Below are 16,646 nucleotides of genomic sequence, written 5' to 3'. Positions count from 1 at the left end.
GATCTGGCTGAACAATTGTCCGGCAGGTCATTGACCCGTACGCTGTGCTTGGTCGGTAGCGCCGCGCAACGTTACTGTATTCCAGGCATGGACGATCTCGGTTTTTATTCAGTGTTTGTACTTGCCTTTCAGGATATTTAATCGTATAAGTGGTTTTCGAGCACCGTGAGTTTTTCACATTGTTTCGTGTTGAAAAGCGTTTAAACAATTGATGAAGTTGGTCCTATGGAGCAAATGAACGTTAGGTGTGTAACTGTTAAATTATATATAAGTTAAAGGGAACGTACGTGAGTGAAAATAACTTTATTCGTTCGCGTGCCGCAATCCAACTAAATTGGCACATTAATTGATATCAAAGTATTAGTTTATTACATCCCCGAAAAAATATGGAGTAAGGGGGATAGTTGTATGTATTTCATATATTTTGAAAGTGACAGCAACGTAATCAGTATGCTCGTGAAGTTGACACAGGCGTTAGCAATTATTTCTAGCTGTGTGCTTGATTTGCGGAAAACAGACACATATGGCGAGGAAATCAAACCAGTAACGAGCTCGCACATTCAGCGCGATTTAAAGTGGCGCCGTAACTGCCGTTCACGCTCCTTTTTCCGTGTGTTCGAATTTGGAAAAGTGGAAGCCGGAGAGCTGCCGTTCAGATAACGGGACCGCGACGGGACGCTTTGACGTAACTTGGTTGCCAGGCAACTGGAGTCGCCTTCACCCTCTCGACCGTCTTGGCGAGACTTCGCGAGAACTTTCGGGCGGCCGAGAATGGGAAGATGGCGAGTCTGTGCCGAATCAAGTGTTTTCTAGCGCCTTCGTCGCTGTCGCTAGGATCCCATATTGCAAGGTAGGAAAGCAATGGGCTTGCTTTGGACAGCACTGGCGCGAAGCGGCCTACAGAGCTAGCTGTAGACTCGCTGTTGTCACCGCAATGAAGTATGGCGGCGGTGTTTTTTTTTCCTCTCACCTCTGAATGGAGGTGCGTGCCGCGGCCAGAGGTGACCTACCTGCGATTTCCAACGTGCAGTCTCCGCAGCCACGGTTTATAACACCGAGTTAGTCCATCCGGTGGCGAAAAGAAGCCCTGTTTTATCTGAAACGTTGCTACACGAAGACCGTGGGTGGCCGAATAAAACAACGGCGACGTAATCAACTGCGGGGTTCGTTAACACGTAACGTAACCAGCCGGTTGTGAATCCGGAGTGGGGTAAACGGTCGCTTATGAGGCCGTTGCGCTTACCCAACTAACAGAGAAGTGTAACACTGAGTGGTGTCATTACTAGCCTACTTTTCTCGTTTAAAATGGCAGCTGCCCCGTGTTTTTAAAAAGAAATGCGATCCGCCCGTCCGTTCTGCACAGCTGAGGCGGCGACGCAGCTGACTAGCCTTACTGTTCCGCTTTTGGCGCTCACAGGTTCACCAAAACTGCTACTTATTTCGTCTGTGCGCAATATTCAGCCGTATTTCTCGATTTGTGTTTTAGCTTGGCAACGACGGAAGCCTTTTTTCCCCCCTATCTTTAGGGCGCTGAGCACTAGCGCGGGCTTGCAAGTGAACAGCTCCGAAGGATGGCTGAGCAAGCTGCTGCACGTGCGGAAAATCGAGCCCGGCAAGGATTCCCACTCCCGGCTCCTGTCTGACACCGAAATCGTTTACGAATTACAGAGTAAGTAACCGCAACTCCCCCGTTATCATTTGTTGGTGTTCGTTCGCCATCCTTGTTTGTTTACGTCGTTTTTGTTTGTACGCGCAGTTCACGATGTCAAGCCGGACGGAGTACAACCGTATCTTAAGGGATAGTAAGTACATTTCGGTGACCTCAACGTATAATTCTTTTATCGTGAGTTCGAGCCAATTATGACAAGGATGGAGGAACAATGATGTGCTACATGTAGAAACAGTATGTGCTCGTGTATTGAAGATTACCTCCCCAAAAAGTGGCAAAAGCAGCGATGCGCAGTAAAATTGTTGAATTGTACGTCCTCGGGGAGTTCGAATATTGTAGCTTGGTAGTAGCGTTGTAATTGTACTTGAATGCTTGCTCACTAAAGGCCTTAACTTTGTTGTTACACTTGTGTTCTTTTGTTATGAGTAAAAGAAATAAATATTCCGTCATATAAGTTTTGAGGGGAACAATATTGCCTAACATGAATATTTTCTCAATTTCTTGTGCAGTGCTGCCTGAAGGGACATAATGCTATGTGAATGAAGCTCATTATGCACAGTTTTCATTGATCTCACCATGGTCGCCATATTGTAGTACAAGCTGGTTTAGATGGTCGGTGAACTCTTACATGAATGTGCGGAGCAAGAAACTGTGACATCAGGTTAATACCACTGCCCCCTCACATTGCTTCTTGTCACCCATCATTGGCGCGGCTGGCGAACGAAAGAAAGCGGGGCAACACAAAAGAACTTCGGGACACTCTCTAATGAGATGAAAAAGTCACAGCGGTAGCCATGAGGACGTACCTCGCGCCGAGGACCTGTCTGTGACGTCACGTGAAAACTACGTATGGACCTCGCTGTAGTTATTGCCCACAACTATCACATCTGACTAGTGCAACAACTCAAGCTGTCATTTCTTTTTCTTTCAGTGAAAACTACTGCCAACTCCTCCAGAGCAAGGCATCTGACTGTGAGCTGATTGGCAGCTGGCAAGTGGTGATCGGTGATCAGGACCAGTACCGTACGTAGTTTGCTTCTTCACTACGTTGTTTTTACACTTGAGTAGCGGCTGTTGCGCTTCAACAAAAGTAAACGGTTGTAAAAAAGGCATAGCCGCGTCCTAAAATGCACACTTTACTTCGATTGGAACCATAATCGTTGGTTCAATCAGTGTTTTTTATTGCTTCCCTTCTGGCCGGGCAAATCCTGCATAATGCAATGGGAGAGCGTCGTATGGCACTCATAGTTGCTGTGCCACAGCATAAGGTAGCTGGGAGAGTCTGTAGACACCATAACATCCGCCGTTATGGACACCGCAACAAGTGCTATAGACATTATAAAGGGGATGGGCCTATCAATTTACTACTTGGACTAATTAGCAACTCACATTTTATGTTTTTTTTGTTAACACTTATCACTGCTATTTTCAGTCAGCAGAGTGAAAAAAATTATTTGGGTTCTTTAACTAACACTTAATTGGCTAGCTGTTGCGGCCGTTACCTTTGGATTAGTAGTCAAGCACTGTAACCACTAGGTCAATTAGGCACCTCTCATAGTTGCTTTTGTTCCTATATGAAACTTTGTTAGGAGTTTCATGATCGGAAGAGTACAGAAGGGCCCTTGTTTGCTGTTGGGGAGTTGAATTCAGATTGGCCAAGACAACAGTTGACTACCAACACTGCACTGAGCGTTCTTGTTATCGTCTCTGCTTTAAATTTAAGGTAATGCATCAGCAACCCTACCACTAGCACAGTTGACACTCTGATAAATTCTTAAAATGTTTGGTCCTGTCACATCATGTTATATACTTAGTAGCAAGCTGAAAGACCAAATGCAAATGTTTACTGAAACACTCATGTTGCCATACTACATGTAGTTCAGCTAGATGTTTTAAGGATTGACTTTTTTGTTGCAGTGGTTCCGTAGATGTCGTATCTTGTTTCTGAGCATGGAATGGCAAGTTCAAATCCCAGCGGCAGTGGCAGAACTATTGCATTGGAAAGTGTGCATGTGCTTCGGTTTAGATGAACGTTGGAAAGCCTCTGGCAGTTGGAAGTTATTCCAATCCACTTTGGTTATTGTGTTCTGCTGCTAAGCACCAGGACGTGGGGGTTCAAATATCGGCCAGGGCTACCCCATTTTCATGAGGGCAAAAAACAAGAATGGCCATGTGCCTAAATTTGGGCTTGCACTCAGGAACCCCAGCCTGTCAGATCAATTCGGAATCTCCTACAACAATGCGCCTCATTATAAGTATATTGGTTACTCGGAACTTCCTTATTCACACACACACGCAGGTATTCACGACCACTGCACAAGCATTGTATGTGGGGTGTGGTCTTAAGTACTTGCTTGTGTGAATCGGGGACTGTGAAGTTACGTTTAGTTTTCAAGATAACACGCATGTGTCACAAGCCACATCCCTACTCCATGCCTTTCTGACGTCTCTTTTTTTCTCCAGTTCACATCTGGCGCTTCAAGCAGGGCTGGCGGTCGGCTCACAGTTCGATTAACCTGTGCAACACAGACGAGGACCTTGTTAAGCTTCAGAGGGATGAGTCCAAGTACCTAAGGGCACGCCAGAACCAGTACATGCTGCCCTTCAGCTTCTGGGGCAACCCAGAGCCAAAGCATCATGGAGGCATGTACGAGATACGCTCCTACGTTCTTAAGGTGAGACCGTTGTCAGTCTCCCGTTTGGCTTGGGCTGTTTTATTGAAAATGTGTTTAAAAATGGTCCCAAAGTTATGAAGTGGTTGCATTTGGAATGATGCATCATTCATAAACTACTGTGTGAGAGGTACAAATGAAGTTAATGCTGAATTTGACAACTGGTTCTCTGCAGTAATAATACCCTTGGACGTCGTAGTCAACTGAATATAGAATGCTGCACTAGAACACCTTGACATGCCATGGTGATTCCTTAGCATGCTTTGTTGGCTGCTCTTCAGTGAAGTGCATGGGCATATGGAGCTTTAAAGTTCACATTTCTTTGCAGCCCACTCATGGAAACAACGCATAAGACCTAATTGTTGATGGGGCTAAATATATCTTAAGATGTTCTAATGCCACTACCTTGTTTACATGATTTTAAGTAGAGTTGAATTCAAGTCAGTCCCCGAAAATTGTGCACTAAATAAATGAATAAATGAAATGCAAGCAGATTCTATAAAACAAGAATTAGTAGTTGCTGGACTGACTGCACGTGCCCAGGCATTGTCCAGCCAGCCCTCTTCATGAACTTAGATGCCCGAGTCCATGCAGTAAGGCCGGGTACCCAAAAGTCCAGTATCAGTATGAATTCATACTGTACTCAACAGTGTGTCCTTATCTTTTCTGTTTCCCAAGTGAAGATAAGCTCTTTTGCGACAATTCAGTGTGTCATTAGCAGAGACTGTCGCATAGTTCATTCGCGTGTGCCTCAAGCCCCAGAAAGCATCCAGGCTTCACTCTGTAAAGCTTGGCGTTGCATGCGACGTTGGTCACCCTGCAGTCGTCACTGCTGCACCACCCTAAGCTTGAGAAGCTTGAAAACTGTTATCTCGCCATACAGTTCATTTATTCTCTGTTGAGAATGGTACTGATAGCCCTCTTGATTGCTGTTGTGAGCAAGTGCCAAAAGTTGTATGGCCCAGAGCACTTCTGACTGTGTAGCACTATGATCAACCACAACAGCGGCACGTGGAGCGGCCTGGATGCCAGTTCAATGAATTAGCGAATAGCTTGTTGGCCGGCACTTGCCTCCACACAGTAGATCACAGAGGCTGTTATCTACCCTGAAAAAAAAAAAAAAGAGAGAGAGAGAGAGAGGGAGAAAAGAGCAGAGTAATGAGCTAAACCACCGTGCCTACGTTTCAGTGCTTGTCCCAAGTTATCGCGTTGTAAGGTGGCGGAGTCGCCGCTCCTCCACGTCAAACTGCATGGTGCTAACCCATCCCAAAGTTCTCTCCAGCATACTTTTTTCAGGCACTGTGCCTTATTGCATGCATTGTAGCATTGCTAATTGTAGTGGCTTCTTTTCCATTCCAGCCAGGAACCATGATTGAGTGGGGCAACAATTGGTAAGTGTTGGGCACACCCCTCTCAATGCATTCATTCTGTTCATTGTGGATGCAGTTAAATCTGCAGAGTTAAAGAGGTCCCGCAACAGATTCCTAAGTTATCCTAGAACGACCTTATCATTGCCATTCTTTGCCTCACGAATCTCCCGCTGCAATAGTTTTTGAAATCCTTCATATATAAATGGAGTTAGTTAACAGGTAATTATTGTATGCTCCCAGGGCTTTCTCTCCTTATTCATGGCCACTAGAAGCTAAGCATTAAAGTTGTTTTTATGAAGCAGTAAATGTCCCGTTTCTTCTGGCTGTGTATGTTTCTCTGAGAGGTGTCGCATGTGACTGCTATTGAAGCTCATATTATAAGTGGCTATGCTAAGACACTGATAATATGAGCCTATATATATATATATATATATATATATATATATATATATATATATATATATATATATATATATATATATATACTGTAAGAATTCATTGGACGTCATCTTCCTCATCTGTCAATAACCATCATCAGTCTTCGGCCTGTTCTTCTTCATCATCGGCGCCATCTTGCTGTTGCTTGAATAAAGCGTCAGCTGAACCGTTGTATTTCAATACATACATATATATATTATATATATAATATATATATTATATGATAATATAATCCATGCTGTGTATTTTTTCACCCTTTGAGAGCACCAAAAGAGAATGAACAAATGATTGGGTTTAAAGCACCGCTGGCTACTTAACTTCTTCGCAGGGCTCGAGGCATCACATTCAGAAGAGCCAATGCCGTGGCTGGCTTCTTTTCCCAGATTGGCCAGCTCTACATGGTCCATCATATCTGGAGTGAGTGGACTACTGATGATACTTCACATGCACGCGATTTTTTTTTATTTTGTGCTACTGCGGAGCATTTCAGTTAAGCAAACCATGGTAAATTAAATTCTAGGTAATTGTTTATTTTTTTTGGGTTGCCTCAATGTCCACTGAACATCTTGGCTGGTCCTTGCATGTTGTTACACCTTCGTCATCCAGCTATAAGACAAAGAGGATGCATGCAGTTACTATAGCACACAATACAATCGCTCACCGATTTCCTAGACCTGGTGAGTACCACAAGATTGTCCGAAAAATTGAACAGTCTGAAAAGCTTTTAAAACGTAGAAATGAAGTTTATTTTGATTAGAGCAGTTTAAAAACACTCCAATAACCCCCTGCTTCTTGCTATGCTTAGGAATAAGCAGATTGGGTTCTCCTCAGGCTAGAGAGTAGCATCGTAAGTGCAGCGATGGCTGTCGCAGACACTTTTGGGTTGCACAGTCGGTGGCTTCATGGCACCAAACAAAGAAAATTTGATGCTGGTCACAAAAGTATGCATGCAGCGTGTTGTATGGTTGGAAGGACTCAGTGACGTGGCCTGGGGTTTTTTAACCTGCTCTAAAACCGCACAGCATGAAAGCTTCTGGCATTTCACCTTCATCGAAACGCGACCCCCGTGGCCGTGATTGAAACTGCGTGCGTTTCAGGTCAGTAGCAAAGCACCGTGACCACAGAGCTACTTTGCAACAGGAAACATGTGACATGCGACAGCTCAAAAACACTTCGCAGATAATGTAAACACCTCGCAAAAATGTTGCAGGACCACATGCGGAATGACAACTGGAAAAACAAAGGCACACACAAAAAAAGAAAAAACCATCCTGACGGCATATTAACGATGACATTTGGGCTGGCAGGAAAAATGCATCTTCTGGGGCATTTTGCTAGCTGAGGAAGAGCGGGCATCGCCTCCGAAACTGGAAGAATTGTGCAAGCTCTAATCTTGGAGGCAACACAACTGGCCACTGGAAGCCACTATTGACCAAACCAGTGGAAAATTCAACTAGACAGTTTTCAAAATCAAGCACCTTGGTTTAAAACGAGTGTCTTTGGTGGGGGGGAAAGCAAAAGAAAAGGAAAAAAAAAATGTAGAAATTCGCCAGAAAAATCGCTCTCGAAAATGTATTACAGTTTAACTCTTCCATAAGAGACGTGCAACGAGGTGTAGTTCTTTTCCCTTATATGAGAAGTCTCTTATAAGCAGGGTAATATGTTCTCATTGCCTGACCAAGCTCTATTTGCACACAGGCATCCAATATTCTGAAGTGGTATATAGTCCTAAGGCATATAGTATGTATACATAAAAAAAAATAAAAGCAATAGGAGCAAGAATGAAGTGTACTTGTTTAGCAGCACTAGCACGTACTTTAACCAGCCAAATATGGTCATGCACAGTGTAGCCGAAATCACTGGCCGACAGGTCCAATTGGGAATCATCGTGGCAGCCACTGTCACCTCCCTCACATAACACGTCATACACGGTTCCAGCAAGTGTGTTTGAATGCCCCATTTTCTTGAAGCTCTTCTTGACAATGCTGGGAGAAACCAGGTCCCACGACATGGTGATTCTGGGGACCCTAAGCTTTCGCACATAATTGAAAAGGTCTTCTTCTATGGCAGCAAACTTGTAGTGGCAAGTGCGCACTCTTCTGTTTTCTCCAGTACCGAACATCACACGTTGAAGAACTTCACGCTGATGTGCTTGGCGATGGAACTGTTCTTGTTTTCTTTGGCAAACTTTATAGCAGCGAGCTTGAATTTTGCGGTATGTATAAATATTTTAGCCCTTTGCAAGGGATCAGTAAAAATGCAATGGAGGGATAGTGAAACCTAAACATCTGAAATTAAGCAAAGATGCATTGCAAGACGGACGAAGAGAACAAGGGGGAACCGTTGGCACGACGGGGCCCTTGCACGCCTCTGAGACAGAAAATAGTTTGTGCCGTGTCACGAGCCTGCATTCTCATAGTGAAAGAGATGGGAAAATAGAGGGAGGCAAACGCTTCAGCAGTTCCTACAACTTGTCAACAGGTTTGGAACAGGGGAAAGTAATTGGAAGAAGGAATTTTACAGGCTTTGCACTTGCAGCCTGTTTTATGTATGTCTGCACTCGCCTGCCCAGTGAAGGGTGCGCCTGTTCAAAGCACCTAGAGGTCTAAAGTCTATTCGTGGCGCATGCCACTAAGCTAGCTAGGGCAGGTCAAGAAGCACAAAATATGTGAGTAAATTACTTTTTTAGTGAAGCAGTCTAAATATTAGGGGTGCGTAAATTACGTAAATTAGAATGGTGCAAATTATGCGTGTAAATACGGTAATTACAGGCTGCTCATTGTCGACAGGACTCAGTTTTGCTTTGAGAGAGCTCCAAAAACAAGCCACTGGGTGCAACTATTGCCACCCAGTGTGTCCAACACTTGACCACATCAGCGCACAGAACTGCGATGCACTTTCGCGTGGTTTATATCAAGAAGTCCTTTCTCAATGTGCGCACCGCAGGCTTGCCAGCAGCCTCTGATAAGTAGTCTGCTGGCGAAAATGCGGCAAAAGAAAAATGGTAGGCATGAAGTCATCACAATTTTTTGTATCGACAGTAGCATGGTGACGTGAAGGAAGTAACAGGGACTGTGGGGTCACTTTTGATGAGGTCAATACCAGGGTTGCTGCTGACTTTTGAGTGAAATTCGCCAAACGAGTGAAATGCCGCCAAAAGTCACTTTTTTTTTAATTTCTCGAAAAAAATTGTTACTCTACATATGTGTGATTTGTCTAGTCATAAATATTTTCCTAATTACGTATAGCCCCATGAAGTATGTTGCCATCCGTAAAACCAAAATATATTGACATTTTTCAATGCCAGTCACATCATGCACTTCACCATGAGAGCACTGAGAAAGGGCATCCTTGCAATAGCAGCATCTTTGAATGCTAGCATCTCATAACAAAAGTTTCTGATGGTTTCAATTGCAGCAAATACAGGATGAAGCAGTTGCTACAACAAGAGAGGGATGGTGGGCGAATCCTTCCAGCAGATTTAAAGGATTTCATTTCAGTGGAATCATGTGTCCGATAATCAAAAAGCTTAATTACAAAGCAACAGAAATAAATTCTAAAGTACTGCGTAACCGTCACAATACCCGCATGACATTTCGTGTGTGGGCATGCTTATTCCCCTCACTGCAGTTCCTAAAGACTGCTCAAAGAAGCCCATGACTAGGTGCGCCTTCAGCCCGTAGGTCTGAAACTATGAAAAAGAGAACAAAAAAAATGTCACCCATTCGTTTTGAAGGCATAAACTGGAATGTATAATTCAGTCAAGACCTAAGCGGAAAATAGCCGAAAATTCGCCATGTTGCCATTCATAACTTCAGGTCACCACAGGCCTCTCAAATTCGCCAATTCGGCAAAAAGTAGCCAGCACTGGCAACCCTGGTCAATACCACAAGCTGCAGTGTATAGCTCTCAGTTGAAAACTTCAAAATTCATGTAAAATACCTTCAAAGCTACAGTAGACCCTCAGTAAATGTAAATCTGTTCAACGGAACTGCTGCTTAAATGGAACAAGTGCTTCTGACAAGATAGGTTTCATTCTTGCAATGTGCACCCCTCAGTAAACGGAACACATTTTACTGGTTTCTTCAGGTTCTGTTTATTGAGAGTCTACTGTATATTGATATATTGCTGATACTGCTGTTGATATATTGCACATGATATACACGCATGTTCATGGGAGTTGGTCCCGCAAGGCATCTTTGCCGTGACATTTTGTGTCAGTGCCTTTTTAATTATCTGGCCTATATCGTCAACTCCTTGCAGTCACCCACTGCACCGCTACTGCTATGTAAATCTTGTAGTGTTGTACCGGGTCTCGCTACACTTTTGGGAAATACATGCATGTGATGTCTAAAAACAAAAATGCAGCCATCACCAATAAAGAGGCCACAATTCAAGTCGTCTCGTGGCTTTCATGTGATCTAAATAAACACTAAAGGCAAATAAAAATTTACATCAGAGTAAAAGTTCATAGTTTGAGAACATCTAAAATGTCATTTTCAACAACAGTGCTCTACTTATTAAGAAATTAAGGGAAATATACACCATACGCGTCATGGGTTGTAAGCTTTGAAATGATCTCAATGATGTCGAAGAGTCCAATTACGTTTAATCACCAGCAATCAAACTAGTTGCCAACAGAAGAAAAATAAATAAATAAAGCTTTCGTATATTACAACACGTAATAAAATAATGCTTCTCCATTTGTTCGGTTCATGGAGAGAAGAACGGCTTGGGGTTACCATGAGGAATAGCGTGACTGGTTCAAAAGTTCCGTTTTTCATATTGTTAGGCTGGATATGTGGTGCCGTCTACCGGGGCACGCTTGAACCAGGCAAGGACGAAATTTTTATTGCAGGAACGTCGTGCATTCTGCTTCTGAAGTGAATGTGTTGCAGTGACGTAACTACAAATAAGTTGCCTTTTTAATAAATTTTTCCTCAAAAGCAATAGGCAATCACGAACGTGTGTATGACTATGGTTGTGCACAGTGTAATGTCGACACCATCGCCCAGTGACCCTGCATTTCTCTACAATCGTTTGTGTATGTCAGGAGCTGCCAGTAAAACCGAACAATGTTGGGCAAGGCAACTGCTACGTGAAAGAGGCATGTTTTTAGGCAGGTTACTTGAAGTGCAGACGACTAAAATGTTGTTCTATTTCAAAATAAGCATTTCCTTGGCATGAAAGTAGCACTATAAGGTTTTTGGATTGCTATTTCGGCCATCAACGATGACCTAATATTTGCCTGTTATGTCCCTTTAAGACCAAAAGCGATCCCATTTTCCTTGTATGTTCCAGTGATCAATTTTCCATGTTCACCAGTGTTCATCAGGCTTAGTGGAGAACAAGTAGTTCGCTTTGGTGTACATGACATCAGTGTTACACCACTCTGGGCAACATGTGAAGTTTCAACTACGTGCTACAATGGCAGAGAGGCACGGTAGCTTTGCGTTCATGGTGCATTAGACCTGTGTTTCTTTCCGCCTTACACAGAATGCACAGCCGCAGTGAAGACGACTTTGCCAGTATGGCATCAAATTGTGGTTGCGGCATCTCTAGTTCGACAAAACTGAATGTTTCTCAAAAAGTTTGAACTGGTATTTTTGCGTATGGCTGTATTAAAAGTCGAACATAGAGTAAAATCTCGGTAATTCGACCCCTGGTAATTCGAATTTCGGTCGATTTGGTCGTGGCGTCGGGTCACGTTCAAAATGTGCATTGTTCCACGACTAAAAACTCATCATTCCAGACTGATTTGGACAGATATGGCCGCGCTTCGGTTAATTCGAACTCCCGACCGCAGTCGTACAGGGAAGCAGCAGCAGATTCAACGGCGCACCTAAACAACTTCGAGATCAGATTGTGGCCTCAGAGATTCGAAACTTCCTTCATAGGTAGAAATTGGGTTGCATCTCGGAGGCACCCACGTCACATAGCACTGGTTTACAACCAAAATGAAAGGCAGTGCATCGCTACTGTCATCAGCAACAGGGCAACAGGCAAGCGAAGGATTTGCTCTCCTTTCTTCTTGTGTGTTCAAACACGTGTGTAAGACGGCTCAGTCAGATTGTTCACTTTTACTGTGCCGTACCTTTCAAATTTATTTATCTTTGTGCTTGATCAGTACCATCTGCACCCTTGTTGTTTGCTTGTGTTGAAAAGTTGGTAGTTTTTTTTTTATATCATTTTTGTCACCGTGCTTTTGCTGGTTTTTATCACCGAGCTCGTCTACCTTGTGAGCGCGCACGCGTCGCCACGGGGCAACACTGGGATGGCTTCCCCTGCGTCTCCTGCAGCCCCAGCTGTCTCAACCCCCGCAGCGAAAAGGCCAAAATACGAAGTAAAAGATTTGAAGGCGTTGCAAGTGGGAGCATTTGAAAAGAAGGCATGAAACAGTTGAACGCAAAGAACAGCTCGCTGAACAAGTTATTTGAAGAACGAAGACCAGATATGCATGCGTATGACGGCGACATGCACGGTTCTGAAGATGCTAACTTCGCTGCTCAACAACATTTTCCACGCTAAAGAGTTCGCATCGACAGTCACTGTCAATCACCGCTGTTGTGCACCAAGGTGCTGAATTTGCTTATTTTGAAAGCTTCAATGCTCGATTAATAAAGTGCGGCTACTGGCAAAAGTTGTTGTCACCTTTGAGCGAATCGTCATGTTAGCGCTTATTACGATTCCCGAAAGCCGTTTCGAGAGTTGTAATGCATTAATGTAAAAGCTTTAAATATGCATATTTCTTATATTGAATTATCAATATATCAAACTATTTTGTGACCTCCTTCGAGTTCTGGGATATATATCTGGGATCGACTGTTACTGGTTGAAGGATAGAGCAAATTAACAGCTCAGATTGCAAATTCATTCGCTCTATCCCCATCATATGCCAGCTTTGTCCTTTCTGCTACTTGAAAGTTTGCATAAATTAATTGCACGCACACTTTTTTTTTCCACATGAATTCAAAGCACTTGTTAAGCTGTTTTAGTGGTCCATTAAGTTACAATGTCGCAACTTTTCTCCGTGCAAGCATCCAACTACTTTTTGACCCTTTTTTCCAGCATACAAGGACCTTCAGGCTCGAAAGGATATCCGTGAAGATAACTGGAGGAAACCTGGTTGGGATGAATGCGTCGCCTACACAGGTGAGGCGCCTTGATTGTTGAACGTCGCTGATGTAATGTCGCATAGCTTTACTAGCGGGCGTCAGAAATGTTACGTAGATATATTGGTCTCTAGCTGCAGTAGGCATCCTTGATGAGCATATCTGGCCGATGTCACCATGCTTATCTGACGGGGGTTCGATGGTAAGGCGCAATTTGTAGGGGAATTTGTAGAAGTTTGCTTATTTTCTAAGGTAAATATTCTAGGCTTTTGCGAATATTCGAGCACTTCGGATAGTCGAACAAGTGTATAAACCGCATGTAATATTTTGTAACAGTGGTTTCACTGCAGTGGAGGGGTGCTGTACCGTGAACACACCTCCCTGGGGTAAATTTGCATTGCCACCAATCTCTACTGTAGGGTTAAATGAACGTACATAATACATTCACATTCATTCATTATTTTTTAAGTTAAAGAGCTGCTTATACCGGCTTATGTGCTCTAAGTATAGAAACTTTTAAAATTTGCATTTTATTGGAAGTCAAATCCTACTGCTATTCAAAGTTGCTTCTGCTTTGAATCTAAAAAAAATGACATTTACACATGCATTGTTTCAATTAAAAAATTACATTGCAGGTTAGTTTGGTCTTGACAAATGTGCTCATTTTTCATTATAATATGTGATACATGCTATTCAAATTTCATTTGACATTACTTGACTAAATCACCATTCGTTTAGAACCTAAGGTTTACTATTCACACAAGCCTAAAATAGACGCATCTTGGGAAACGAGGTTAGAATTTTACAGCGTTTATCAACGCAGACAGTGAAGACTTCGTTCTGCTACTGAAAGATATTGCTCCTTCAATACAAATTTTTGTTTTTGTAAGCAGAAATTAGATTTGTATTAACATGTTGTCGCCATCTCCATCCCTAGTACAGGTGCTGCTATCAAAATTATTCGGTCAGAATATCGTAACAGAACTAGCCATCATTGCTTCTTGAAATGGTTTCTGTGCTGGTTAGCATGACAGTTTGGATTCGATGGAGATGAAATGCAAAAATTTCGCACATGCTTAAATTTTAATGCACGCTATAGAACTCCAGATAGTTAGTTCATCCCAATTTCCATACTATGGTGCACATATTGATCATATCTCATGGTGTAGACATCTTAACCATTTTGCTACAGTTAATGAGTATAGTCATTACATATTTTGACAAAATGACCTATTTTGACCGTACCCGTCAAATAAAATTGGTCTGCACGGAACATGTGAAAACTATACTCGCCATCCTTGCGTTCCATGATGCCAGGTGGCCACACTTGTCCATGTTGGGTCATTCGTGCCTCAGCTCTCATTTTATTGCGATCTTTCAATGTATTGGCATGCAGTGAAGACACCTTTGGGTTGTGTCTGTTTGTGCGATGAGTGAAATAAAGGAACCCCATCGAATTTCAAAGATGGTACCATTTTACTCAGAAAAAAAAATTCTCTACAAAAGGAGCAAAAAAATGTTTTGATAGTTTTGGCACCTTTTTCTTCTTTTGTTATGGTAGCAAGAAACGTTAAAAGTCCATAGTTGAAAAAATTCCACAGCAGTGCTCTCTGCTTCCTTTCTTGCATGACAGAATAGATCTAAAGCAGGTTGTATCTTCATTCTTTCACAATATATATAAGGGGCCATTGCAATTAGTACTTCCAGAAAAAAAATCATAAATCTGAAAAAAGACTACATAACCTTTAATGTCATTGAGTTCAGCAAACACACCTAGAATATGGCACATGATGGGTAGGATTCGTCTATGTTGTTGAAATATTTAAATGGTTTTCTGAGTTTCACCTGCAGTACCACATAGGAAGGGTTTGCAGACAGAAAACTAAATTTTCACTTTTTAGGCATACATAAACATGTGTACTTAACACTTTGCGAAGTGCATTATTACTGACGTGTATATAGACGTGAAATTTGCACAATTTGATATCAAGAATCTAGCAACCAAGTTTAAAGCATGTGGAAGTATTATATTAAGTTAGTGTTTTATAGCAATGAATAAATACAAATAGTTATCTGATTATTATGCAGTCAGTCATGCTATGTTAATTCATAAACCGAATTCAATGAATCGCTCAAATTAGGTGTAGCGGTTATCTGCTGGCAGTGAGCATTCTTAAAATGGTAAAGAGATTATTAGAAATTCATGTCTAAACACACCCGTGTCCAATATCTCGTTAAACGGGGTACTGTCAAGTGATTGTATATGGCAAAGTATTTCAACTAGTAATGATGCAAAGGAACTTTAGCCAAGAAGAATGCTCAATTTGCCGTTAGCTCAGCATTTACAGTCGTTTCTTTGCCAACAGTGCATGCAGATGGCTAAAGTCTCCAATCAGGATGACGTTTCACAAAGGGTTAATGCGCAAAGTGTATTTGCATTTGAGTGTGCTTCTCACTTTGACTCCTTCATGTCTTCCTCTCCCTTTACTTTACAATTCCAGTTCCTCTGATTCGAGAGATGCGGTCAAGATGGATGCGACCCACTGATTTCTCACCACTGAAGTAGAAAGAAAGCTTAGGCAGGATGATTGAGGTGCGGAAGAAGACTGCAGGACTAGAAATGGAATAGGACTTCACCCGATAATTGTTGCGATTTTTTTTTTAAATCAGATTTCTGTTTTTATTCCCACATCATCTTTTGGGAAGCACTTCGGTGTCGTAAGGCATCACATGCGAAGTGTCGACGCTGTTATACACCTGCTCTATTTTTTTCCGTTTACTCATTTTAGCTGCCCTTCTTTCTAAACTTGCGTTATTTTTAAGTCTCAAGCTAAGTTAAATGCCTTATTGGTGCATTCTGCAGAACTTGTTGTTCAGAGTTTCTTTTTGACTCTGCGAAGTCTGTTGTTTGGTCAGTGCGATTGTGCAATTATGCTACATGCTGACGAGAAAGTGCGAATATATATATTTTTATTATGTTACCAACTTGGGATAGCGTTGCGTAACTGCTGTCCTCGTGCGACGTTATAAATTTTGCTCCCTGTAACGGCTTGGCATCAACTACTAGTGTTTGTTGAATTGAAGAGCAAAGGAAAAAAAATGAAGGCTGCCGGGACAGAGCGTTTTTGTAAATATTGTGTAGAGATATACAGTGTTAGTTTATAAATAAACTGCCCTGCAGACGACTGATGCATCGTTATTGTGACTCCGTGTTTTATTTTGTGGATCTGTTTTTAATTTAGACGACTCAGAATTTTCAGTGTGACCATTTGTAAGGTGCTGCACGCTGGTTTTAATTTTATCGTCAGTAGTACGTTTTTTTTTTTTCTCGTGCTTCGTGTTGCGAAGACGTGCCCCGAGCAATTTTAGTTCCAGTGATGCAAGT

The 16,646-nt window shown here is 42.4% G+C and overlaps 1 protein-coding gene across 1 annotated transcript; it reads left to right on the top strand.

Annotated features, from left to right (window-relative positions):
* Positions 1-554: 554 nt before the first annotated feature.
* Positions 555-16,460, top strand: Nipsnap (protein nipsnap). Its single transcript, XM_037431881.2, has 9 exons — positions 555-850; positions 1,527-1,669; positions 1,757-1,802; positions 2,601-2,692; positions 4,133-4,344; positions 5,701-5,732; positions 6,478-6,566; positions 13,218-13,301; positions 15,763-16,460. The coding sequence occupies exons 1-9, from the start codon at positions 780-782 to the stop codon at positions 15,825-15,827; spliced, it is 834 nt and encodes a 277-aa protein (XP_037287778.1). The 5' UTR covers positions 555-779; the 3' UTR covers positions 15,828-16,460.
* The last annotated feature ends 186 nt before the right edge of the window (positions 16,461-16,646 follow it).

Source organism: Rhipicephalus microplus, chromosome 3, assembly GCF_043290135.1.
Source record: "Rhipicephalus microplus isolate Deutch F79 chromosome 3, USDA_Rmic, whole genome shotgun sequence".
NCBI classification, from domain to species: Eukaryota; Metazoa; Arthropoda; class Arachnida; order Ixodida; family Ixodidae; genus Rhipicephalus; species Rhipicephalus microplus.
This window is presented reverse-complemented; position numbering and strand designations above follow the sequence as displayed.